Raw genomic sequence first — 27,450 nt, 5'->3', positions numbered from 1 at the left:
TATGGGACACACTGTAAAACAGCCCTAACCCCCTAATTGATGGTAGAAGTTCTTTGGCCAATGGAAAGTGGAAATCTTGAAGCTTCTCTAAAGGTCTCTGGAGGGTCACTAGTTCGGGGAGAAGGGTGACCACAAATCAAATATACCTGATTCCCTCTGGTAGCAGGCAGATGTAAGCGAAGAAAAAATGGGTGCGTGTTGAGCCGACTTCATGGTTGGAATGAGCGAGTTAGGACCTCGATTCTTTTAGGGCATGGTTATCCTCATAGAATACAGGCATATTTCTCACGGGTTTTTAAAAAAATATATTTTTATTAAAAGTTTTTATATTTCCCCCCACCAATGATACAGCACAGCACATTGTTACATTTCCTGCATTATATACAATCCTTTTACATAATTAAAACATCAGAATATATGAAATTGGAGAAAAAGAAAAGCTCATCATGAGAGTGGAAATAAAAATAAAAATAAAGAATAATAAAGGAGATAAGACAGGAGTTACTAAAAAGAGAAACAGCGAAGAGCAGAATATAGGAGCGGCACTCCTAATGTATATTATTAAGTCCCTCTTTCCACTGCTGAATAGGTCTCCATATTCTCTTCCCAAGTATTCTACCCTTTCGGCCTTTCCTTGCATAAATTGCGCTTTCCAAATTAAATGCAGAAAACAGCCTGGGTAGCCAGTGTTGAATGGCGGGGGGCACCTTATCTAACCACGCCTTAGCAATACACATGCGCAGCACTGCCATAGCCATGAATGAAAATTTCTCCTGAGGGCCCCCCGTGTCTTCATAGACCCCACGGATAATCATGGCTGGTGAGAGAGTAGTTTTGATCCCCAAGGACCTTTCCAGAGACTGCTTGAGCGCCATGAGAAGTGTGGACAACTGCCGACAGGAAGCAAAAATGTGTATTCTGTCTGCTTCTGGAGTATCGCATCGAGGGCAGGTAGTTCCTGAAGTGCCCCCCCACTGCGCTATTCTTGCAGGCGTGTGATACAGAGAGTATATCGTCTTTTAATGCTGTGCTTGTAATGTAGCCGAACAAAGTATTTCTCACCGAGTTGGAGGCACCAAGCTTCCACAGGGCTAAATCAATTCGAAAACCCTGAAAGCAGACCCAAGGATGTGACTCAAATGGTATGCATAATATGCTCTGGGAGAGTATTATGCTATCAGATACTGTACCAGACCCTCAAGCATTTAACTATTTCTGTTCAGACCTGCTTATAAAACCTATGGTGTGCCAAACATAGTTGGAAAATTGTGCAGTGAAGCGAATCATTTGGTTCCATTAAAAAAGTATTGTTCAGGGGTGGCCACACAACCAGAACCCTCCAGGGGAGGGCTACACTTACTTATTGCAGAATGATGCTGTATGGGCTGGGCTGCCTGTTGCTCACAGTGTGGCTACCTTTATATTGAGGGTAGTTACGCGTTATCTGAACTTGAGACAACCTGTCCATTCCTCCGTTAAATCAAGTTTCAGACTGCAAGCCGTCCAAGAACAAAAGGTTTTCTTAAATTCAAATTTCCCATCTTCCACCCTGGTGGAGAAAAGCAAGCCTCCAATGGGGATGCAAAAACCTATTAAAACATTTTATAAAATGGGAGATCACTATGCTGATGGCCTCAAGCACTACTCCCAGGAAAGCACAATACTCACCTCTTCTTGAGTGAAGTTTGTCAGTCCTGTGTCGTTACTCCGCAGCCACGTGTTGAATAGGTGACCTAGCCGTGGCGGCTCCACCACGCTGTAAAGCAGGGGACTGGAGAGTGGTACCTCAGTATTGGTTGAAGCTCTTAGGATCTGGCTTGTGATTGGCTGACTAAACCCTGAACAGAAATAAAAGAAAGAATGAGGGATGGAAAATTAGTGCTAGCCTCATGCCTCTTTTCTGACGTCTGTTTTCCTTTAATAAATCTCAAACTCCATCTGAATTGCACCGATGTAAGACCGCTCCAATCCTTCACCGCTGTCACATGGAATCTATACATTTTTATGTTTTAAACAGACTGTTTATTGTTGTCCAACCCGATTGCAGGAAAATCACGAGCTTTTTTATATGATTAATAGATAAGGTATTTTGGGAATGTATTATCTTCACATGCATTGCTTGCTTTCAATCTGACTACAAATAAGAAAAGGTTCAAAACAGCCAATATGAAAATCGATGTCCAGATAAAGAGAGACTGGAAAAAATTTAAAGACTCTCCCAATCTGTATCTTATTGCTGAGGATACTAAACCACCCCTGACTGGAAACACTGAAACAGACTACAACAGCTTCTGCAAATGGGTCACAGAATTCTGTGGACCAGCGGACTCGAAAAAAGTAAGTAAAAAGCGGAACAAAAAGTCCGCCCCCTGGTTCTCCCTCCCTCTAAAAGAAAAACATAAAGAGGTCAGAACCCTGGAAAAGAAATGGCGCCATACTTATGTAAAAGAAGAACTCATTGCCTATAAAACCTCTAGGAGACCATATCACACAATGATTAAAAACGCTAAAAAAGATAACTTTCTAGAAGCCATCAACTCCTCTAACAACAAACAGAAAGAAATCTTCAAAATAGTTGATGATTTTATGAATCCCAAATTCCTTAGACAAGAGATCCCTCCTTCGCTTTCACTATGCAACTCCATAGCAAATTATTTTGAACAGAAAATACTCAACCTTACCAAAGACTTCCCAGACCCTCCAGAGTCCCTTTTTGCTGAAATCATAAACCCAATGAATAATAAAATTCAGTTAAATAATTTCTCCCCTGTTAGTCTTGAAGAAACCCGTCAGGCTATCCTCTCCAGCAAATCAGGTTCCCCTTTTGATCCCTGCCCCCTCTGTTTCTACATGCTCTTGTGGACACCGTAAATCCAAGCATTAATGCTATCATTAATTCTTCTCTGGCCACTGCCGCCATCCCATCTGAATGGAAACTAGCCGCTGTAAAACCTTTGCAAAAAAAAACCCTAGCAGACCCCACTACGCTTTCTAACCTCCGCCCTATTTCGCTGCTCCCACACCTTTTTAAACTTACGGAAGCAGCAGTAAACAAACAACTGACCAGGTACCTGGAGGACAATGACATCCTACACCCCAACCAAGCAGGCTTCAGAGCTAAACACTCCACGGAGTCAGCACTACTACACACGGTGGAGACACTCAAGACTGCAATGGATCAAGGTAAAAAGGCCGTCCTGGTTCTGCTAGATCTATCGGCGGCCTTTGATACGGTCTCACACCCCGTATTAATTGGCCGCCTAGCAGAATCAGGAATAGCAGGAACTGCTCTTGAATGGCTGAAAAATTTTCTCAGCCACAGGAAGCAAGTTACGATACTAGGAAGCCATTGCTCAGATGAAAAAGCGTTAAAAACAGGGGTACCACAGGGCTCCAGCCTGAGTCCAATACTTTTTAACCTTTACATGACCCCTTTGATAGAGCTCATTACATCCTTCCACATCAGCACGATATCTTATGCTGATGATACTCAGCTCATCCTCGTCCTGGACAATAACACTACTAAGGCAGAGGAAAATCTGAGAGACTGTCTTGCCGCAACATTTGAATGGATGAGAAATCACCATCTCAAATGTAATTCGGGCAAGACTGAAATCCTCCCTTTTGGGCAACAAAACCTCTTTTCCCCCAAATCTTGGTGGCCTCGAGATGCAGAAGTCCCCCCTAATACCATAACGACGGCCCGTAACCTTGGGATACGGTTTGATGAGGCCTTATCTTTCAGACAACAAGCAGGCACTGTGGCGGGGTCCTGTTTTAACATAATCAAGGGCCTCAGAAGGTTCTTTGACCTTCTCCCCCTGACAGCCAGAAAGACGGTAGCGGTGGCCCTCATTACTTCTCGTCTGGACTACTGCAATAGTCTTTATGCAGGCTCCAGCAAAGCTGTATTGCACAAACTGCAGATGGTCCAGAACGCCACCGCCAGTCTTGTGCTGAGATGGCCAGGAAGTCGTCTGCATCAGCAGTACTTAAGATCTTGCATTGGTTGCCTATCCACAAGAGGGTGCTATTTAAAATCCTATTAATCACTTTCAGGGCCTATCATCAGTTGGGCCCCACCTACCTGTCCAAAAGGTTCGGAAGACATGCACCCTCTCGCTCACTTAGATCCTCCAACCTAAACCTACTTGTGACTCCTAAATTTAGACTCGCTACAAAAGGAGGAAAATCCCTTGGAGTACTAGGAGCCAGAGCCTGGAACAAACTCCCACTCCAATTGCGTCAGATTCCATCAGAGAACCTCTTTTGGAAGGCTCTTAAAACTTGGATTTTTAAAATCACTGACACTTTCTGTTTAGCTTTAGTCTAAAAACCCACCTCCAGAAATACCAGACACTCTCCTACTGAGACCTCACTTGGCTCACTGGTTTTTATTCCTCTTCGACACGACATGCTCGCGCTTTATAAAAATAAATTACATTACATTGTATTGTGTATCAAATAATTGTAGTCAAGCCCTTCTGAATGCTAATAATCAGAATTGAGAGCAATTATATATTTTAACATGTGGGGAGTAGGTGTGTAGCTCTGTCATTTGTAGGACAACACATTGTTCCTGCTGTGAAAAGCAGCACTCACACTGTGAAGGTGGAACTCTCACACTGTGAATGTGAATGACTCTTGGTGGCAGGACTGAGGAGATCCTCCTACTACCAGAATCTCCTTGCCTCTCTCCTGGTTCCCCCGAATTGAGAAATAACCTCTTATTATTATTATTATGCTTGAGCTTGTAAAGCACACTGTTACCCGGAGGTTTCCTGGCGCTGTGTAACGCTGGGGAACCCGTCCTGGCTTTCCCTGTGGGATGGTCCCTGCTGGGAGTCCCCAAGGTGAAGCCAAGCATCCCCGGCGTTGGAGGGGCCGTTGTGGAGATTAGGCAAGCTGATGCCCAGAGTTGCCGAGTGGGATCCCTGAATTAGAGTAGGCACCGAAGTGAGATTTATCGAGTCCGCTGACCAAAGTCCACCGTCGGGAATTGAACCCTGGTCCCGGCCGACTTCTGCTCCCGGGTCTGCCGCCTCTAACCAGTGAGCCACACCACTCCACAAGCCATGGACAGCAAACTTCACTCACAGGAAAATGCAATCCTTGTCTCTTGATCCCACCACTAAAAACACCAATGATTTTAAAGTACAAACATGATCCAAGGGCATTAGAGTGATTTATAATAGAACTAGACAACGGTAATCATTTATTTAGCTTTTTAGGCACAGGGAGATTCGCTAATTTTCCCAGAATCATGGGATGCTGATCAGAGGTGTGATTTTGAACCTGGCTCCCCATATTCCAAACTCAGCAACTCAGTAAGCTCCATCTCTTCCCCTCCTCCTCCCTTTTCAGCATGCAACAGTATTTAGTTGGACGCAGCTGGTGGCAAAGTAGCATACGCAGCTTCTTAGGTGTTAAAATATATAACTCAAATGTGCGATCACTCTTGACGAAGTAAGTGCGGGCTGAACATCTACATCTTTTTCTACAAAATAGCCAAGCAAGTAAGGGTCTTGTACTATTACGTGATCCCTAACAGTGTGTGACTACAGGGCTCTCCCACTTGGAGCCTCCATGGTGTGAGGAAATACTGAGCAACAAGTATGTGATTTCGATTCTTAAAAAATGCATGATATTTGTGTCGTTGTCTTCACACGACTTTGAGTGCATTATCACTGTTAAGCCAATCGCAATGAGCCTAATTATCTTGCGCGGTGCATGTTTTTCGTACATCGTGCTGCCATCAGCATTGCAGTGCATGCAAATCCATACCGTGCTGCACATACAACAGGTACAGCATCACCATGCAGGAACTTGCCCGCATCCTATATTTATCTGCATGATTTTCAATGCAGAGCACAATTAGTAGTCCACTGCGATTTGTTTCAGGGGCACAGAGGTTCCATCACACTTGGACCTTTATGCATCGCGTAAGCACCCTGGGAGTTCTATGCCCATGCTCCCTTGAATGTTTAAAGTCCCATATAACAAATGATGTCTTTCTAATTTTTTATATTTAATACAGAGACTCAAATGGAGTAAATACAGACAGCTGTGAGTTACGATCTGTGATATTGTTGCATGCCTTATCGTATGTGCAATACTGGTTCTGAAGAAAGCTATACTGACCCTTTGGGCTTTTACTAATTATGGCTGAAACATGTTGACCAAAAATGAGAATGTGATAGTTCATTGCGTTCTCGGAGCACTTCCATCATCACTTTTAAACTTTGTCCAAGGTTACTACTATTGAACATACCTCAGTGGCTGGTAACCTGGAGGCAATTTTAATTCACCTTTTCTTCATTTGAAAAAATCCCCCCAAAACACTCCACTGTAATCAGGCCTTGTAGTACACCCTTAATGCACTAGGTATCTCAGGTGGGAGCCCAATATGAAGCATGCCTCCAATTTGGTTAGTGGGGGAGGGGCCTTTTAAGAAAACCTAACAGTGTTTTTTCACACGGACGTGCGAAGGACATCTCAAGGAGACAGACAGACAGACAGAGTATGCTAGCGTGCTCGCTTTTCTTTGTTGAGTACATTTATGAGGGAAGGTGGGCGGGGACTCTTCTCACCCTCTGTTGTTGTTATCCTTCTCATTATTGACTGCACCCCTGCACATACCACACAACTAATAAACCTCATGCAGCCTGGCAGTACCTCTTGCTTCTCTGAAAAACGTACACTTCTAAATTAGAACTGTCATTCAAAGCCTTGCCCTTACCACCATGATGTGCGCATGCCCTGCTCATCGGCATCCCTAATTGACTCTGAATGAACACAATGAGGAGAGTTGTACATTGCTACTCACACCAAAGGGCATTAGAAATATCCTCACGTTAGTCACAGTCTTACAGTGGATAATTCCAAGAATTACAAAAAACAAAAATCCATTAGAAGAACCTTTGCAAGTGATGCACAAAGAATCGAGTGTAGCATTCTCAATATATCCAACTCAGCATTCCTGTAGTTCAGAAAGGAGCTCCTGACACATCTATTCAATAAAAACCTCATATACCACTGATAAAAAGCCTCACAGACTCTGTCATTCTGTGACTAACCCCTTTATTTCCACACTTATTCCTTCCACACCTGAGGTACGCCATTATAAATCGTGTTCTGCACCAAAGCACTGTTTATGGCACTTCACAGCTAACTAGCTAGATTTACACTTTATAAATACCAATATATATGTGTGTGTCTGCTGAGAGGAGCTGTTTCTCTGCTCTGCTGGCAGCCATTTCTGAGAGTATTCTGCTGGAAGTGGAAAGCGTTATTTGGGTTCAGGCCTGGAGAGGTCTGACATGGGCTTCATGTATCACTATGCACTCGTGGAGCAACAGTCTGAGCAAAATGCAGGATAAGGTAAAGTGGGACACGATATGTTAGTGACACTGAAGGTGTTAAGGGCATTCCACTCTGTGTTGAACTTGCCAGTGTTTCCTGACTCACCTGGACACACAACAAGGTCCTTTTTGGCTTCCATGGTGATCACCAGACTCTTGGCTGTAACAGTGAAGAAGTGTCCAGGGGAGACATTGTCTCCGTCTGAGACGTCGAAGGCGAAGCCACCATCAGGGGACCCTGTCAGAATGTGAGAAGGAATATTCAGCCAGTAGGAATGACTTTCACAGAGTGACAACATTACAAACCACCATTCAACAAAAGTGAGGGCCAGTCACACATTGATGACATCATTGTAATCCCTTGCAAAACATTTTACCAAACAGACATCGGTCAGGTAATTCAGTAGTCCAAGCAACCTAGAGAAAAGGCACGCGCTGATGACAGCACTAAGAATTCTATTAAAACAAGCACTGGCGTTGCCAATAGGTCTCGCAGTAGGAAAGTTGGAGCTATTGGTTTTGTAAATGACATTTTATATTTATGTTTTGTGATTTACAATGCCAATACTTTTAACTTTAGCATATGTGACACTTTTAGTATTTGTAATGTCACATGTTTTGTATTGCCTTTACTTAGATGTATTGATATTACAATTAACATTGGTTTTTATTTTTTTTAAATAATTAATTAATACTTAATAAAAGGTGATTGTAATTTTTAATGGCAATAGCTTAAACTTTTGTAAATAACTGTTGTGAAGATTATGTTCAGTGACTAAAATCCAAGAACAGAAGTGAAATATTAACATTTTTTTGTGACATTTGCAATAAAGCTTCAAACATTGAGAGAACATATTTGAACCAGTGATGCTGTGGTAGTGCTGAGTGATGCTGTGGTGGTGCTGAGTGATGCTGTGGTGCCCCTGAGTGATGCTGTGGTGGAGCGATAGATAGATAGAGGGCGATAGATAGATAGACAGAGTGACGGCGATAGATAGATAGACAGAGTGAGGGCGATAGATAGATAGACAGTGAGGGCGATAGATAGAAAGAGGGCGATAGATAGAGTGAGGGCGATAGATAGAGTGAGGGCGATAGATAGATAGATAGATAGATAGATAGATAGATAGATAGATAGATAGATAGATAGATTGATAGAGAGTGAGGGGTTTGGTGTGTGGTTGTGTGTGAGATTGTGTGTGTGGTGTGGTTGTGTGTGTGGTTGGGTGTGTGGTTGTGTGTGTGGTTGGGTGTGTGGTTGTGTGGAGGCTAGCCAAAATGACTATGTGAAAGTTTTAGTGATGGAAACACGACTTTAATAAATGGCCCAAAAATAAGCTATACAAATGACATAATTATTTGGCCACAAACCAGCAAACCTTCTGAAGTGAGAAACCTCTAAAAAACTGCAAATTGTGTTCTGGCTTAGTTCAACTGCTGATTGCCATCTAATAGTCTTTATTGATATTTGAGTGCCTTCTCGTTGCCCAGCAGCAGGCAGTCCCAAGGACTGATCCCAGCCTCTGCTCCTGCTGTGTGATGAGCACTGACACGAACTTCAAAGGACCTGGATATGCTTGCAACCATCATTTTCTTTGGTGGTTGCTGAGGTTGTGGCTTTCTGTTTGTTTGATGCTTATGGTCGTATTCAGTCAGTGTATTGGCCAACAACACCGTACTTGTTTCCACTGTTTGTGCATGTCTGCATAGGGAAAGCTGCATGTTTAATAGTAACTATGGAAGGTTCACTGCATATCATAATATCCTTGCACATCACGCGCACCTGTTAACGCTGTGTTTCATTGTAAGGATCTTCACGCGTTCATGTTTCCGCACCTCTCTTGCACGTCGTCTGCATAGCTGCATGCGCGCGCATCCCTCACTGGGTATTAGCTGTACTGGGTATTAGCTGTATGAAATGATTACATCGATTCTTCTCAAGCATCTGAAGGGTTTAATGGAGTCGGTCCCAGCCCACTTTTGTTGGCTCTCAGTTAATTGAGGATCGTCTGTGTCTTGAGAGGAGGAAGCCTCTTCGGTCCCCAGCAGATGATGACACCTCATTACCTCTCGGAGAAGCCCCGCACAACTTCAAGTAGATTAATACATTTCATAAAAAGGATAATGCTAATGGATAAAGTGGTTTGTATTCTGTCTTGGGTTATGCTTTAATAAGCTCGGAAGTGAAAGAGTCAAGCAAATGCAGAAAAAAGAAAAGAGAGCGATGAGGGGTGACAGCCTGGCACATATGATGAAAGAAAACAAAGGGACGAATAAGACCGACAAACTGAAATGAAACAAACGGGTAGGCAAATAATCTGGAGAGAGACACAGTTGACACATAAAGATATAGAGAAAGAGGGAGCTGAGAGAGAAAACAGTACAAGAGAGGGCACGTGATAGCGTGAGAGAGAATTAGGGAAACAAGAGCGGCCGGAAAACTGAAAGTACGGCCGGCCAGCCATGAATAACAAGCAAATGCAGAAAACAGAAAAGAGAGCGATGAGGGGTGACAGCCTGGCACATATGATGAAAGAAAACAAAGGGACGAATAAGACAGACAAACTGAAATGAAACAAACGGGTAGGCAAATAATCTGGAGAGAGACACAGTTGACACATAAAGATATAGAGAAAGAGGGAGCTGAGAGAGAAAACAGTACAAGAGAGGGCACGTGATAGCGTGAGAGAGAATTAGGGAAACAAGAGCAGCCGGGAAACGGCCAGCCATGAATAATTAGGGGAGGAGAAGCCGCAGAGCACACACTGGGAGAAGCCCTTTGATGTGGTGGCGGCTGTTAAAAAAATGCAATTAGGAGGGAGGGAGGGAGGCTGATGCGCGTGCTTGTTTGGTCACGTGATTCACGTGAACTCGAAGAAAACCGCACAGAAAAAAGCCTTAGTTTGACGAGTATTTTGAGCACTAGAATTCTCTCCATTTTACATTCCTGCGGAATGTAAAAAAAGGCGAGACCTAAAAACGGAATAAACAGTCACACCTTGATGACATATTGGGGCACATGCCCTGCTGGTGCATAATATTTGTTGATGCACCGGTGGCGCAGTGTGGTGCTCCATATTTACAAGGGCACGTAAAGCCACCTCCCATGGCTTTTCGTGGCCTTGTAAATATGGCCCCTTTTCACGCAGCACTTTGCGTAGAAGGGGCATGTGTGGGTGTTACTGTTGGTGTTTCCATGCAACACCCATGGATTCTGAGGTATTCCCATATTTACAACATTTTGTAAACCTGGAAATGCGTCAAAATCCTACACCTCCCCTGGCGCAATGAGGAGAAATACTTATATTTCTCCTAGATTTCCTCTTTCTATGCAGGCTGCATGCTGCAGCACACATAGAAAGAGGAAAACACCTCATGCAATTGTTTTTGTGCAGTAAGACATACCTGCACAAGAACGCAGACACCCTTGCACCATGGCGCAAGAGTGCCTGCATTGGCACATGGCAACAAATTGCATACAACGCAGGGGAAAGCACAGGAATGCGACAAATTGTTGTAAATATGACGCATCCCTGTGCTTTGAAAGTGACACAGCGTGTCACAGTCAAATGGCTTGCGGTGCCGCGCTGTGTCACTTTGTTGTAAATAAGGCCCTATAAGCGCTCAGGCTTCAAGGTTGTGATTCGGTAATTAGAGTAACAGTCACTCATTGATGACATCATTGGGTAACAGACTCTCGAACGTTTGAGCAGAAAGTTACACATGTATACCATTCAGAACCTATGCGTCATTGCTGTGCTATTATTAGAAACCCATACCCCTAAATCTGTTTGAATGACATACAATGATGGCCTCCAGTGCTTAATTTGTAAAATAATAAGTGCAGGTGCTCCAATTTTTTTATGAGGCCACACCCACTTCCCCTGGCTCCACCTACTTCCACCACTGGCTCCACCCACATCTGTATATGCTCCGTCCAAATTCTACAACTGACACTGCTGAAAGCCAGATGTAATACCGGAGTTGAATTTCAGCCAGCAAGCCTTCCTCCAACATGGCTTTGATTGAAGGTTCCTCCCCTCCAGCGCCATAAGTAAATTTTGAATAAAAATTAAATCAGAAAGTGCATTTAAAGCACAATTTTGGCGTAAATTTGCTAAATTCACTAATGCACTGAAAGGGAATACATGAAATATTCCTGTGCTCTATGTGCGGACTTGGGGAAAGAAGAATACTGGGGTATATCCTGGTCCCTGTATTTTAGCGGTCAGCCTGAACTTGTGACTTTCCCCCAGTCTAGCACGACCAGATGACCACAAGTGGGGCTTTGTGCTTTTAGGTGCAATATCCACACTTAATCTTTAAAATTGCACATCTCCAGTTCTAACAATTAGATTTTTGTCCTTTTGGTGTCAAATAATGTATTACATTTTACTCTATTGTTCTAAGTTGGTATGGGGTTATTCTTATGTTGTGTTTTCACTGTAATATACTGAATAAATACTTAACACATTGCCTCAATGCTAATCCTGACTGTTTTTGTGCCAAGCTATCAGAGGTATAAGCACAGATTAATTTAGTTACTTCTAAGGTTCACCCTGACAGGGATTGTGACTGTTGCTTCAGAAAGGCTCACACCCTCCCCTTCAATCAACAACCTAATTTCTCACAACAGCCATACAACTTTCGTCTTGTACATACACTGCACCAAGATTTGACTATGGGTGTGATCACTCACCAGGGATAGTGGAACACCCTCTTTTACTAAGTAGAGCGAAACTTCAGAGCGATCAGGAGAAGGGACAAGATAGAAAGAAGGCAGTGCTGAGAAGAGAGGGACCAAGGAGAGGAAGGGTATAAAAGAAGGCAATGCTGAGAACAAAGCAGGAAGGGGTAGGGAGAGTGGTCGAGCAGGCACTGCTGATGGGAGACAGGGCAAAAGCAGGAAATGTGCTGAGAGCAGATGGTTTGTAGGCAAGAGGTTTGGGAGGAAGAGGGAGAGCAATGATTGCTGAGAAAAGAATGTCCAGGCATGAAGGTATTGGAGAGAGTGAGGTCAAGCCCTTGTGGAGAGAGAGGGACTAGATTATGGAAGGCAGAGAAAGCAGGCATTGTTGGGCAGAGACTGGAACTCAGTCAGGATACGACTCTCACACTGGGGCTTGCATCACTCCTTCCCTGCCTCTAGCCTTCATGCTGAGATATTAAAAAGAGTCATCAGACTATTTAATATTAAACAGGTTTTACCTTGTATAATTGTTTTTTTCTGCGTCGATATGTGCAATTGATACCACCTAAAAAAGGCATCTTTGCTTCTTTGATTTTTGCTCCCCAGCCATCTGAGAAAATAGTTTCCATTTACCAAGTTCTTGAGCAGTTCTTTCCTTAGTCTTATAACTAGTTACCTTTTGCCAGCAGTAACTCACTAAAGATATCCAGGTACTGCACGAACTGTCTCCCATCCACCATGAAGCTTTGTTGATAAAAACTGCCAGTATTGTAGGTTAGAACCTTTTTATATTTGAGCTCAAATAAACCTACCTCTATGGAAAAAAATGATGTAGGTATGTATCCAAATCATTATCCTGAAAACTTATGTGGGAAAGTCAAAGACAAAACGCGTGAACAAAATACTTGAAATGTAGCTCAGACATGAAAAATATCTGGTGCCTCTTAGGGGTCAGAATCACTGAAAAGTTAGTTGATGAAAACTATTATTATAACAGACCCACTGAACAGCCCCAATAGCCATGGATTTTGGTTCCCTTTCATTTTTTAATTCTGCTAGAGCAAAAGCATCACAAATGTAAAAGTAAGGGTGCAATACATTGTAGTTTAACTGAACTAACTGAGATCTGTGGCGTAACTTGATTGCCACAGGACTTAATGCAAAGATGGAAAATAGGCAGCCTATCCCCTGATTGGGTTATAAAATTACAATATAATTGAGCTTCAGCGGGCCTTACACAGCCCTGGATCCCGGCGCCACTACATTTGCTGCATAATTCATAACCACACCCTTTATTGCGATGCAATTATAAATGGTGCTGGATATTACCTTCACTTTCTTAAATTGCCTTTATAAATGGATGCACGATTGAAATAGCATTGTCTCTCTGATCAGCTACCATGCCCTTCCTCGTTCATCTGCTTCCAGCCATCCTTTGTCTTCATTGGGTTCCTGCTATCTCTCACTCTGAATTGTAGCCCAGTGCGGAATACACAGAACTGTTTGCTCGAGTGATTGTTCATATGTATTGGTGAAGAACAGGTGGAAAGATTAGCACAAGAATGCGAGTGTTACACGCAGACACCATTCAACACCATCACACACCCATTTTAATTTCAGCAATTATCAGTAAGCGGGGTGCCTGCAGATCAAATCAATGCAGGACAGAGGAGTGTTAAAGGGCATTTCACAAAGGGACGCCCACTCACAATTTGTAGCTTGAGGTAAAGCGGGCTTTTTGTGTGCTTGAATGTGTTACACTTGTCCTTCAGTCACAAGATAGTATTTGCATACATATAGAGTGTAGGAACATGGGCACCAAATAGCACAGCAGTCGGATGTGAATGCACTGGTTATCAGCACACAGTGTTTGAAGTTGAATGCACTGGTTATCAGTGTAGTGTCCAGCCCCAATGACTCAGGCGGACACCGTGGGGTAGGGTCATGGACCTTCTTTATTAATCATCCTCCTTCTTCAAGTCCCAACAGCTTACTGCCCTTTCCTGCCCACTTGGTCCCCAGCTCCTCCCTTTCCGCCTGCCCTCGTCCCTCGCTCGGGCCGGTCCTAGTGCCTGACCAGTTGGGTCACTGGGCACTTTGCATTGACATCATTACATCTCCCCCCTCTGTGTATAAAAGAAAACAAAATAATATACATCACGGCAAAACAGGAAATTGTCTTTCTTTTGAATTCTTCGATGAAGCGATACGGTAGGGCCTGTCGGGCTCATTCTCAGCGGCAGTCTCCATCAATGCCTGATTGGCAGTGTCTCAGGATCTCTCTGTTCCAGTTTCGGTTTCACATTGCGGGTGAGTCGTCTTCCGTCAGCCTCTGCAATTCTTATAGTTCAGTTTTGTTGAAACGCTAGACTGCATCACACTATTGTATCTCCCCCTTGTTGACAAAATAAACTTAGCGTCTAACATGTTTAATAGTTCCTCAGTCAGCCACACGGGTCTGCAGGCCGCCTATTTGGGCTACGAAGATGCATCTCCATTTCTTTTGTATGGCTTTCTGTTGCTTTGATGAGAACATCCTTTGTTACAGTAGTGTATCTTTCTAATTGCGAGACGTCTCGCGTGGTCTTCTTGTGCTCAGGTTCGTGGTGGTTTCCAATCAGCTTCTGGGTGATCCACTTACTTTCAGTTTCTGAGGTGACTGTGAAAAGCTCAACTTGATGGCGGCAGTCAGTCTTCATATGGGGCTCTTGTTTGATTGACGCTCGATTTTCTTCATGAGGGGGTGTTGTTCGGGTTCTTTTCCGAGCACCCGCATATGACTTTACTTCCTTTTGTCTTGTCTGGTCGAGGATAGCACTGCCTTCCTGTTCAAAGTCATGTATACCAGACGGTGAGGCGCTATCTGAAAAGACCATCTTGGTTTGGTTCGGGGACTCATTCGCTGCCTTTGTTTGCCTCACCCACTCCCACTCATGTTTGGGACTGGTGAGCTGTTTGACTGTCTGGGCCTGTGCATGTTTCTCTCTCATCTGATGATGATCTGTCTCTGTTAACACGCCTTGTCTTCCTTGCGGGGTGACTGGATATTCCTTTCCCATCCGGTTGGTGGTGTCCACTATCTTTATTTTCTTTCCGTAGGCCCTGTGGGTCAGCCTCGCTGACCCTATCAGTGGTGAAGGTATATGGTTTGTATCTTGATGTATCTGCGGTTGACATGACAGGTTGTCTTGTGGAGTGACTGAGTACTCAGGGACATTGATGTGAGATACATTACTCTTGACGTGACTGATGTCCTTTGGTTCTGAGGTGTGTTCAGGTGGTTGACGCCATGGCCGTCGTCGGGACCATGACTCGGTCGACTCGAGGGATCGAACAGACATGCTTTCTGAATCAGAGGAGTCTTCTGTTGATGTCCTTTGATACCATTCTCTTGAGTGTGTCTTGAATAGATGATTTTTGAGATAGGTGGGCCGTGATGGGCTGCTCCTAGAGTCGGAGTTCTCTTTGGCATATTTCTCCGGGTACCTTTCTCGAAATGACTTCGATGTCGTCTTACTGGATGGGTTGTTTGATGACCACATATCTATCTCTTGTGGTTGATCTCTTGGCATTTCATTTCTACCTCTCTCGTGTGATGATGATGGCCTCCTCTCGGTTTCTTTATTGTCTCGGATGTCGTGGATGTGTTTGTCTTCCTCTTCCCGGTGTCCGAGTGAGTCAGTCCGTCTTATCCGGTTTGCTTCTCCTTCCCGCTTGTTTTGTGCACTGACATCTGTGTTACGGATGTGATCATGTACCGAATTCCAGTGCTGGCGTAACTGGTCCAGACTTCTATAATTTGCCTTTCTTGCACATTTGTTGGGCAGGCTGTCATCTGGTCCATTGGTGCATTCTGTCTCACTTGATGCTTCATCTGCTTCATAATCACTTGCACTACACGTTGAGTTTGAGGTTGAATAAGTGACGCTGTCGTACTCCTGGATCATCCCGGTCTTTTGTGTTGTTGACTCAGAGTACTTCATGTTACTTTGTTTCTCTCGTTGTCTTATCTCTGATCTGTCTTCATCCTCCCCGTTTCTTGTTTTGTTTATCTCTTGTGCTTTATTCACCGACCTTAGAGATGTCTCTTTTCTGGTATCTTGGTGTCTTGCACATAGGTGCGGTTCTTTTGATAGTTCTCTTGCTTTGACCCGCTCTCCAGCTTCGGCCTTCTTGATTATTTCCTTTAGCGACCAATGCCCTCGAAGAATCTTGTGCTTTGTACTAGACCTTGAACAGCCTTCGATTATCCGAAGTCGAACTGCGTCCTCATTTGTAAATGTGCTGAAGTGGCAACGTTGCACCAGACTCTGCAAACGGGTGATGAAGTTTGGCAATGATTCTCCTGGTTCCTGCTGTGCTGTGTTGAAAACGATGCGCTCATGATCCACGTCATCCTTTGCGTTGAAATGGGTGCGTAGTGTCTCTTGTAGTCTTTCATAAGTCTCTGTGTCCTTTTCAGAAAATGTTCTAATTAAGCGTCGGCCCTCATGACCTATCAGCTGTAGTAGTAGTGTCAGACACTTTCCATCTCTTCGCTCACCGGTGGCGTCAAGAAATTCATCCAGTGATTCCAGCCACCGGTTCCATTTAGGGCCCAAATTCTGAATGTCAGTCTGCGTCACTGGGGGTGGCACTTCAATGCAGGGATTGGATTGTTGTGTTGCTTTTCCCACCGCCATGATCTGCTACGGTCACAGGACTGTTTCCTTTGCTTCCCGTGTTATCCAATGACTTAGTTGATGATAGACGGCTTCCTTGATATCTGTCTACTCATGCTTCTCTGATTTTCCTTATTGCTTGCTTGTCGTTATTTACCGGTGCCTTCATTTTCTATTGTATTTGCTTGTGCTTGTTTGTTGTTTTCTTTGCACTCGCCGGTGCTTGTTTGTTGTCTCCGTCGCACTCTCCAGTGTCTGTTTGTTACTTGCCAATGCTTGTTTGTTGCTTGTTTGTTATTTTGTTGCACTCACCAGTGCTTGTTTGTTACTTGTTTGTTACTTGCCAATGCTTGTTTGTTGCTTGTCAATGCTTGTTTGTTACTTGTCAATGCTTGTTTGTTGCTTGTCAATGCTTGTTTGTTGCTTGTCAATGCTTGTTTGTTGCTTGTCAGTGCTTGTTTGTTATTTCGTTGCACTCACCAGTGCTTGTTTGTTACTTGCCAATGCTTGTTTGTTGCTTGTCAATGCTTGTTTGTTATTTCGTTGCACTCACCAGTGCTTGTTTGTTGTCTTCTTTTGTATTTACCAATGCTTGTTTGTTACAGCTGTTGTATTTGCCAATGCTTGTTTGTTGCTTGTCAGTGCTTGTTTGTTGCTTGTCAGTGCTTATTTGCTGTTTCAGGCTCTTTGCCTGACTCCAAAATGGCCGCCGATGATCCCTCGCAGGGGATTGGTCAATATTGCCTGACTTCAAGATGGCCGCCGGGAATCTCGTTTTCGGCGAGATTTCGGTCGTTTCTGCTCGTTTCTTCGGGGGGGGGGGCAGTTAGGCGGCGATTTCACTCACCGGAGCCGTGGTCCACCGCTTGAGTCACCAATCAAGGTAGGGCAATTTCCTTCACTTCTGCCGCCGAGGTGGGCACTCGGTGGGCGCTTTTGTCAGCGCGCTTCCGCCGCCGAGGTGGGCACTCGGTAGGCGCTTTGTTTAACGCTATTCCGCCGCCGAGGTGGGCACTCGGTAGGCGCTTAAATTACCTTTATTCCGCCGCCGAGGTGGGCACTCGGTAGGCGCTTTAATTACCGCTATGCCGCCGCCGAGGTGGGCACTCGGTAGGCGCTTTAATTACCGCTATGCCGCCGCCGAGGTGGGCACTCGGTAGGCGCTTTTTATTATCGCTCGTCCGCCGCCGAGGTGGGCACTCGGTGGGCGTTTTTCGCAGCGCGCTCGAGCCTCCAGACGTGGGGCGAGCTCCGGGCCAGTCGGTCGCCGGTTGCTGCTGTGGCTGTCCACACGCTTGGGGTTTCCATCCCACCCTCGTCGCCAGTTGTAGTGTCCAGCCCCAATGACTCAGGCGGACACCGTGGGGTAGGGTCATGGACCTTCTTTATTAATCATCCTCCTTCTTCAAGTCCCAACAGCTTACTGCCCTTTCCTGCCCACTTGGTCCCCAGCTCCTCCCTTTCCGCCTGCCCTCGTCCCTCGCTCGGGCCGGTCCTAGTGCCTGACCAGTTGGGTCACTGGGCACTTTGCATTGACATCATTACAATCAGCACACAGTGTTTGAAGTTATGTTTATTGCATCCCTCACTTCATTTGCTGTTTTCTAACATGTAAGATACACACATACCGACCTCGTCTCACACAATCAGCAAGCACACATATACACACACAACACACAAACACAACCGCCACCCACCACCCAAGGGCCCATCCACCTCCACCTCCACTTTTCTGAGGAGGGTCAGGATGATATGATGATGGCTGGTCACAGCAGGTCACCATCATTCTCATCCGTTTGTAATCTAATCTGTGCAGGTCAGGCAGGTTGGTGGCGGTGTCTTCAGTTCAATTTGGCTTACCTTGCATGCTTCCCAGCTATTCCCGGTAATGCTGCCCCTGCCAGGTTCACGCAGCACAGCAATAAAGGTGATGGCAGCTATTATACAGTGGCAGTACATGGCTTCACAGCACGTGCACACCGAGGTTCCACAGTGACTATGGCCAACTTCAGCTAGTTTCAGTTCAAGTGCGAGCTGATTAAAAAGTATGCTATGCACTTTTAATTTTCTCCACAACATCGCATAAAGTTTATCTTGAACTTTCTCAGCTTGCCTCCCCCACTCTAGCTCACCCATCAGTTCGTCCTCAACCACAAGTATCCAATGCATGCACTGCCTCCATCACGCTACCCAAACAAAACAGCGTTGGTTTTGGCACTGTCGGTGATGGCATATTATTGGAATAATCAATGGCATCCCTAGTTAGCTGGCTTCGCTTAGCTACTGGTACTAAAGTTAGTTACTTTACAATCACTTCTTAACTTCTAATCTGACCAGTGCTTAATTTGTGCCACTGCTGCCAGCCCCCAAAAACTACCGGAAGTAGCTGAACACATGCTAAAAACCAGAGGTCATGCAGTAGATGACATCAGAAAACAACACAAAACCTGACGTCATCAAACTTGCATTCTAGAACCCCGACTATTGGTTATTGAAAGAAGGAGCGCAAGATTCACCGGGCGATCCCCTGTGGCGGCTCAGCAATCTCCCCGGTGACCCACAGCACCTTGAAACATTAAGGGCTGATATTCTCACGCTTTACAAATAGGAATTATTATTATAATGATGCAGGACACGATAAAGAGAACTGTGTTTTTCTGTACACTCAACGGTTTCTTTAACACCCTCTTTCGAACGGTGCATTCCAGCATTTTGCACTAAACCACAGTTTGAGCTGGACTAAGATCCTACGGCCTGTGTGCACTTTGTAGACCCCTTTAATAACATGTACCCCCCACCCCCCCTGGTTTCTGGCATTCGTGCTTTGTTTCTCTGCCATCCTGCTTTCCAGCGAACCTGGCGCAGTTAGGCCCCTCTGGCATGGATGTGTAAACTCAGTTCCCTAGTGGCTGCGAAGTCCCTGGAAACCCCTTTTGTGCAGTCAATCAAAGGGGCCCCTGTCTTGCTGATGGTCCCTTCAAATTCGATAATACGGCAGAGTAAGTGCATTAGTGAGTGCCTGTGTGTATGTGTGCTTATGTGCCTGTGACCGTGAGTATGTATGTGTGCATCATGCATGCACATGTGTGAAAGCATGTTTGTGTGTGTGGGTTTTCATTACGGTGTGTGCGTGTTTGTTTGTGCCTGTGTGCGCATACATGTGTGTTTATTTTATTGCTTTGTGGTATGCACATAGGGCTTCCAACTCCTGACAAGGTCATGCCGCGCTTGTTAGACGTAGGTTGTCTTACCAGAGAAGTGTGGGGTGAGGTGTATGAAGTTTGGAGATGTGCAGGTAACGTGGTGCAGTGGCGTTGCTGCAGATAATCATGAAGTGCTGCGGAGAGCGTGAGAATGCACACATACACTTATGTAAATAAATCGTTTGTTATAAAAACTGAGGTACCCACTTACTGTTACTTGTGGTGGGCCGGCCGGCAGGGAAAACACTGGCTGCACTGCACAGTCTTGTACCTCTGCTTTAATTAGTTTGATTGATTAGGCCGCGGCGGTCTGGTGATGCCTGCTTGCTACTAGACTGTCAATATGTAGTACTATGGCTGCCAGTTGATCGATGCCTGCTCTTAACTTCGTCCTCGGTAGGGTCGGGCCGGGCTGGGCTGACAACATCGACAATGACTGGTTGGAAGCTGGGTGGTTATGCTGGGGCGTGGCAACTGGTGGCAAAGTGTAAAGAATCCTCGCGCGCACAGCCCCTAACCTATCAGAACCTCCAGCACGGCCCGCCGAAATAAATCAGTGTGTGTGTGTGTTTGTTCCGCGGCCCGCCCCCTGGCAAGTGGCAAACAGTCAACACTGCACTGACTGAACTAATAAGGGGAGCACGGGCCGCGGCCGCCATGACATATATATTTATTATTAATTTGAATATTGTCTTGGACTTGGGAAGTGCTGCAGGCTAAGTGATTAAGAAATGATTCGCAACACTAAATGCCATGACACTCTGACTCACACTCGGCAGGATATGTGAAAAACGCACTGCGAGCCTGTGGCTGCTGCACCGAGTACATTAACGGTACATTTTAAAAAACATTAATGTGGATGTGCGCAGCAGATGCAAAGTCCCGGCCCTGATAATTAAGTGCCGGTGCTAAGCACCGGAAAGCACCGGCACAAATTAAGCACTGATGGCCTCTGAGTAAACGCATTTCTGAAATAATCTTCTAAACATTTGCGTAAGATTCTACTTCAATTAGAGCATTCACACCCCAACCTCTAATTCATTGAGTGAATAGTTCCATGGTGATGTCATCAATGGGCGCCACCCCCAAAACAACAATTCACGAGGTCACATTATGATACAAGCACGATGAGCTCATCCTCCAAAATATGTCAATATATGACTGCTCGCTTAATTGTTTGGGATGTGGGTTCCCAGAGATGCCAGCTGTCTGGGGTTTCCTACAGAAAAGTAGGCAGTCCCACACTGATGACATCTTTGAGAACCCACACATCACACAATTCAGCGAGCAGCCATACATTAATGACACCTTTCGGATTTTAAACCTCAATAACCAAGCAAGGAGTCGCACAGTGCCGAAATGACCGAGAGCCTTCATCTCATACCCGAGTGAACAGCTGCACACTCAAAACATGATCACGAACCATCTCCCCAGTCAACGTGGCAGTAATGAGCAGATGGGATCACAGCTGCTGCCAGTCCACGCAACTGAGTGAGGAGACGCACAGTAACGTCACGAATAGCAATGCTCACTTTAAATGGTTGCAGACTAACAACCTTTTGCGTCATGACCCTAACCAATAAACTATCGATCTGAACAATGGTAAGCTGTTTGCAAAGGATTCATAAGCCGTGTTTGGTGGCTTAGTGTGCTAATGCTTCCACTGCAGTGGCCTGTGTTCGACCCCATAGTCACAGGTTCAAATACTGGCGATCCATTCAGCCTTTCATCCTTCTGAGGTAGATAAGATTAGTACCATTGAGTTGGGTAACAATAAACATCTGTTATTCAGTGCCAGGATACCCTTGGGCGAACGTGCACTTGACAAATACATGTTATGTTATGTTATTTGCCTTCATTAGATAGAAACTGCCTGAGCGTTGCCCCTCGCCGCCTCGTTTGCCCGTTTGCACGCGCCACGAACCTTGGTGCAGATACAGAATCAGGCCTTGGTTGACTTGGGCCTGGGTGAAGGTCAGGATCTCTTGGTTGTCCGGGGAGGATCTCAGGAGGACCTTGCCACTGGCCGGGGGCTGGATGGTATACACCACTGCTTCAGGAGGCGAGTCCTTGTCGATGCTGCTCAGGAGCTCTGCTGTGACTGCTGCTGAGGCACCCTCCCAGATCTGAAAGAAGCACACACGTTATGCATAGAACAGGAGGGACATCAGCACCCAGAATGCACAGAAATCCAAGCACAAGAGAAATATTGAGACATCTGGTGAAATAAAGATCATGCGGATGAGACAATGATGGTAGAAGAGCACATAAGCCGAATATTGGCATGAGAAGCAGCCTCTGGCTCCGGAATACATTGGCAGTGCCATGGGAAACCCAGCATCATACCTGTCTGTAGTCGCATCTAGTGTAGTAGTGACTTGACTCATGGCCTCTTACGGGCTTCATAGGAGAGCGATGATGTGTCCATCACTTTGGAAGCAAATTGTAAAGCGATCCAGTTGCCCTTTCTTGGGTTGGCACCAAGCTTTAAATGAGGCAGTTTTATGGTATAAAATGCATTCACTCACACATTCACACACTCCTAAAAAATGTCATAAGTTGATTTCGAAATATTGCACCGAATGGCCACATTCCCAATCTGTACCTTGGCTACCCACCTCCACCAGCTTTCTGTGGCCGGGTGGCCCTAAAATTTGACGATTTCGGGCCATTTTCAGCAACAAGTGCAGAATTATCCTTCTATCCCAAATGTTCTGTGTGTCTCTTAAATTTCCTGCATATCCTAGATTGTATTACTATATATAACTAGAAAACAGCTGTTTAAATCAAATCACTCATAGACTTAAAGGAAAATAGGCAAATGAGCGCCGAGTCTGCTACACGTAGTTACTGCAACAGAGGTGTCTTAGGGCCGGGGGCCTTACGAAATGAGAAGTTGATTATTTTTCTTGGGCACTCCAAAGCGAGCGAGCAGCCTGAGAAAATGCACAACCAGTGGCTTTTGAGGTCTAGCTTGTTAGTGTAGACGAGTGTGTGTGCATTGCAATGCACGAGGTACTATTTTACATCTCAAAAGTACACTGCGCCCTCAAATATTAGATTTGTTTTCTCACAGATGCATTGTACACACAAAGCAATTGTTTTTGTTCCTTCTTTTCACTGAAGCTGGCGTTTTAGTATCTTAGGAACATATTTACAAGAAAAAAGCGCAGCGCAGTGCCGCAAGCAATTTTGCTTTGCCGAGCTGGTCCATTTTCTAATTGACGGAATGCACCATATTTGCAACAATACAGCGCATTCCTGTACTTGACCATGCACTGGCGATGATTGTTGTTGTGCAGGAAGGGATACTTTCCTGCACAAAAGCAATCATCAATGGTGCTTTGCTCCTACTGTGTGTGCTGCAAAATGCAGCACACATAGAAAGAGCAAAAAGCGAGGAGAAATAAAAGTATCTCTCCCTCTTGCGCCACTCTTACGCCTCCCTCGGGAAGGCCTACATTTGTGGCGCTCCCTCAGATTTAAAGAGCCCTGTAAATCTGGAGCAGTGTCAACATCCATGGGTGGTGCGTGAGATCTCTCACAGCAACACCCATCGCACACCACTTTGCTGCAGAAAACTGTGTCAAGGAGGACCATATTTACAAGGCAGCGTTAACACCTTGCGTGCGGCGCCGATTTCCCCCCGGTGCTGAACATTCCATTCCTGGGTGTGGTTGTGACGGAACCATTCCGTCATCCGCACAGCTCAACCGTGAGGCATGACGGAATGGTTCCGTCACAAGCATCGAAGGGGTTAAGTTACGCAAAATGGCTTAGCGCGGCCTTGTAAATATGGAGCAGAGCACAGCACCATGGAGCATCGCAAAAGGTGCCCCTCCGGTGGCGCGATGTCCTTGTAAATATGCCCCATAGTCTGGGATGACAATGTAGCCCAGACTGTTTTCTTCTGTTTTTAGGATGAATAAACAGGTGTGTTTCTGCCTTGACCAGTCCACAGGCCTCTGTTTCCGGTAGCCAGTGGTACGTCCAGAGAAGGATTATGAGGGATTGTCAAGGTCTTTAACTAGATGTGTGCAGAAACTAGAAGCAAGTGCAGTTTCTAAACAGCAACATTATTGCCATATTAAAGCCAGGCCTAGCCCTGGGATTCTGCATAGGTTAGACATAGAGTCAATACTGGGGAGGAGTCCAGACTCTGTGCTACACTGGACTACAGCAGCAAGGGAGGCCTGAAGGGCTGGGGAAGAGACAGGACAGCTGCTGTGTCCCACTGGCTTTCAAAGTCACTGAAGCGGCAACGCACGCCCCTCCTCTCTGATTGCTTATGGATTACTGCGGAAGGGTCTCAGGACATCTAACCTTGATTTGCATGCCTATCGTGGGCTCTTTAAGACTGACCGGTGAGGAGGACATAGCTCTGGTGTGTGTGCCAATGCCCCTGAGCTGCTGCATCATAAAGCCACCTCCACTCTTGCTATTCTACTTACCATGTGTGCTGGGCTGCCAGCTTTCTTTTTTTGCTATAAAAATTCACTAAGTGATGTAAACAAGGCAGGCAGGCATTCTGCCATTTATCTTGGTTTATGTTATCACCATTTCTGTGTGGGAGTGAAACGCCCCCGGTTCATTGCCAGGGGGGTGAAAGCTATCACTGACAACATGCTTTCCTGTTTCGATACTAGGTCAGAGTGAATGGCATGAGCAGTGTAAACAAAAGTTCCTGATTCTTGCCAGACCAATGGAGGATAGACAGAAGAGCCTTAAAAAAACATGGCCAGGATCACACCATACATCCGTGAGCTGGGAATCTGGGACGACCATCTTTGTATGCTCCTGTAATGAGCTTGTGAATTTAAGTAAGAATATTACAGTTGAAGAAACCCAGTCCAGAAACCATTGTTAGACACAAAAATGTGCCTTCTATTAAATAGTTTATCTCTTTGCATTTAAGGCTGAAGGGCTCCTCCCCCCCCCCTAAATCCTTGGATGTCAGGCTGCCAACTCTTTGTCAATGCTTGTTTTTTTGTGTTCGCATGGCTTTTGTAAAATGTTATTGTTGGGGAAACTGCGTGCCCTTAGAGAATATAAATAAACATTAGCTAAAAGCAAAAATATATTTTGGTCTCAAAAATCACCCATTGCTATAGTAGTCCCTGGCTCTGAAGGGACCGACTTTGTGTGTGGATGTGCTCATATGAAAGAACACAATGCTGCCCTTCATAGTAAAGTTAGCCAATAGCTGAAGTGCCTTGCACTGTACACATCAGTGGGCAGAAGATAAATGTGAATGTCACAGCAATAGACCAATAGATGTAGAAGGCTGGCTGAAAGCCTCTATACGTATGTATGTATGTATCTATATACATCTACGCTTGTGATAACATATCCGCCAATAGCAGTGAGACGACCCGTATTTCAAGAATGTCAAATACGCATACCGGTGTCATCTGCTTTTGAAAAAGGCATTCAAGACTCAACGCGTCATGCTGATGTTAAATAAAATGGAGCACTACAAATCACAAGTGTGGTCTGGTTGTGTTCCTGACTAGGAGCGATCTTGTTGTGGATACGTTATCAACAAAAACAATACGGTGGAGGAGGACCTAGGGGAAGTTTAAAGACCAGGCTCTGGGTACTATCCCCAACAGAACTAATAAACAACAAAGGTACCAGAGGGTCTCAGATTAATGTGCCCATAAATAAAGAGAACCAACCAAGAACTCACCCTTGCCCCCAGGTTATGTCACAGAGAGCTCTCCATGGATGAGGAAAAATACCCATCAGTCACCATTCGGATCCGCCCTTCATCATTTGGGATTTTGTCCGTACCACCCGTCAGAGGTTATTAGTACTCTCCTTAGAGGTCAACCCGGTGGTAGGGGGTATCCTCAATGAGTATAAGAGACGACAGTGTGGTATACCACTCGATGTAGGTGAGTGGCAAAAAAAGTGGGACTGGGGTGTGCAGTGCAGAAGAAGGTGTAAAAGGAAGAAACCAAGAAAAGAGTGTTTAAAATTGGTTTAGAAAAAGCACTAGACACAGATTTATTCCAGTTGTGCTTAACATACCAATGTTAAAAACAGTGCACCCGCAAACTGTCTGTTTATGTAGACAGCCTCAGGTCAATGTGGTCGACTAGTTTCAGCAATTAAAGGACTATTTTTGTCATTGCTTTCTTCAGGACCAGAATGAAAATAAATGCTACTACACCAGGTGAAAAAGTGAATCACAACCAAAAAGTGACACCAAAGAAAGGACTCCCCAGAAGGCCAGGACGCCGGCCAGGAGTACCGACGGTTAGACCGGCCAGGAGTACCGACGGTTAGAGCGGTGCTTCATTTTCCCCTGAGCCTCTGCCAGGTGGGGTGAGGTTAGCCAACGTTACAGATTGAGTGAATTGCACAGACTGTAAGGGCACCCGGAGCATACAGGTGACCGAGTGCACTTGTGTATGTTTCTTTGGTGTCACTTTTTGGTTGTGATTCACTTTTTCACCTGGTGTAGTAGCATTTATTTTCATTCTGGTCCTGAAGAAAGCAATGACAAAAATAGTCCTTTAATTGCTGAAACTAGTCGACCATATTGACCTGAGGCTGTCTACATAAACAGATAGTCAGCGGGTGCACTGTTTTTAACATTGGTATGTTAAGCACAACTGGAATAAATCTGTGTCTAGTGCTTTTTCTAAACCAATTTTAAACACTCTTTTCTTGGTTTCTTCCTTTTACACCTTCTTCTGCACTGCACACCCCAGTCCCACTTTTTTTGCCACTCACCTACATCGAGTGGTATACCACACTGTCGTCTCTTATACTCATTGAGGATACCCCCTACCACCGGGTTGACCTCTAAGGAGAGTACTAATAACCTCTGACGGGTGGTACGGACAAAATCCCAAATGATGAAGGGCGGATCCGAATGGTGACTGATGGGTATTTTTCCTCATCCATGGAGAGCTCTCTGTGACATAACCTGGGGGCAAGGGTGAGTTCTTGGTTGGTTCTCTTTATTTATGGGCACATTAATCTGAGACCCTCTGGTACCTTTGTTGTTTATTAGTGGATACGTTATCACCAGCGTGGATGTGTGTATGTATGCGTATATATATTACCTACTGGCGATAGCCAGTAGGTATATATAGTTAGGATTATTTGTCTATGGAACTTTTGAAAATTCTATGTCTAATAACTTTGGCGTTTGTGGACGGAATCGGCTGAAATTTTCAGGAAAATGGCACATTTTGTTTCTGAGCAGCCCCTGAAAATTTGGGGGGGGTTCCTCAAGGGGGGGCCCAGAAAAAAGGGGGGTCCCCAAACGCGTTTTTCCCATGTTAATTTCCATAGGGCGTTTGGCCTCACTTTTAGCTCGAACGGCTGAATGGATTTGCACGAAACTTGGCAAAATTGTAGGGACTGTTAGCCCGATGTGCCTTTGCTGGGTCTCAATATATGTGCTCCAGTGGATTTTGAGAAATTAACGTTTTAAAAAATTTATATATCTGTGACAGCGTCCCAGATAGCGCTCCAGATCGCGTACTTTTCGCGTCACGGAGCTTTGCGAAGCGATGCTG

General features: G+C 45.1%; 1 protein-coding gene across 1 annotated transcript in view; it reads right to left on the bottom strand.

Annotated features, from left to right (window-relative positions):
- Nucleotides 1–27,450, bottom strand: part of CSPG4 (chondroitin sulfate proteoglycan 4) — a 432,568-nt gene that overhangs the window by 59,909 nt on the left and 345,209 nt on the right. Inside the window, exons 6-8 of the mRNA XM_086959300.1 lie at nt 21,840–22,041; nt 7,468–7,599; nt 1,669–1,838 (exon numbers count right to left, since the gene is read on the bottom strand). Of these exons, the coding sequence (XP_086815426.1) occupies nt 1,669–1,838; nt 7,468–7,599; nt 21,840–22,041 (504 nt within the window). The remainder of the gene's footprint in view (nt 1–1,668; nt 1,839–7,467; nt 7,600–21,839; nt 22,042–27,450) is intronic.

This window comes from Lissotriton vulgaris, chromosome 2_2 (genome assembly GCF_964263255.1).
Source record: "Lissotriton vulgaris chromosome 2_2, aLisVul1.2, whole genome shotgun sequence".
In the NCBI taxonomy this organism is placed as follows: Eukaryota; Metazoa; Chordata; class Amphibia; order Caudata; family Salamandridae; genus Lissotriton; species Lissotriton vulgaris.
Note: the sequence above shows the minus strand (reverse complement) of the source record. Positions and strands in the feature narration are given on the sequence as shown.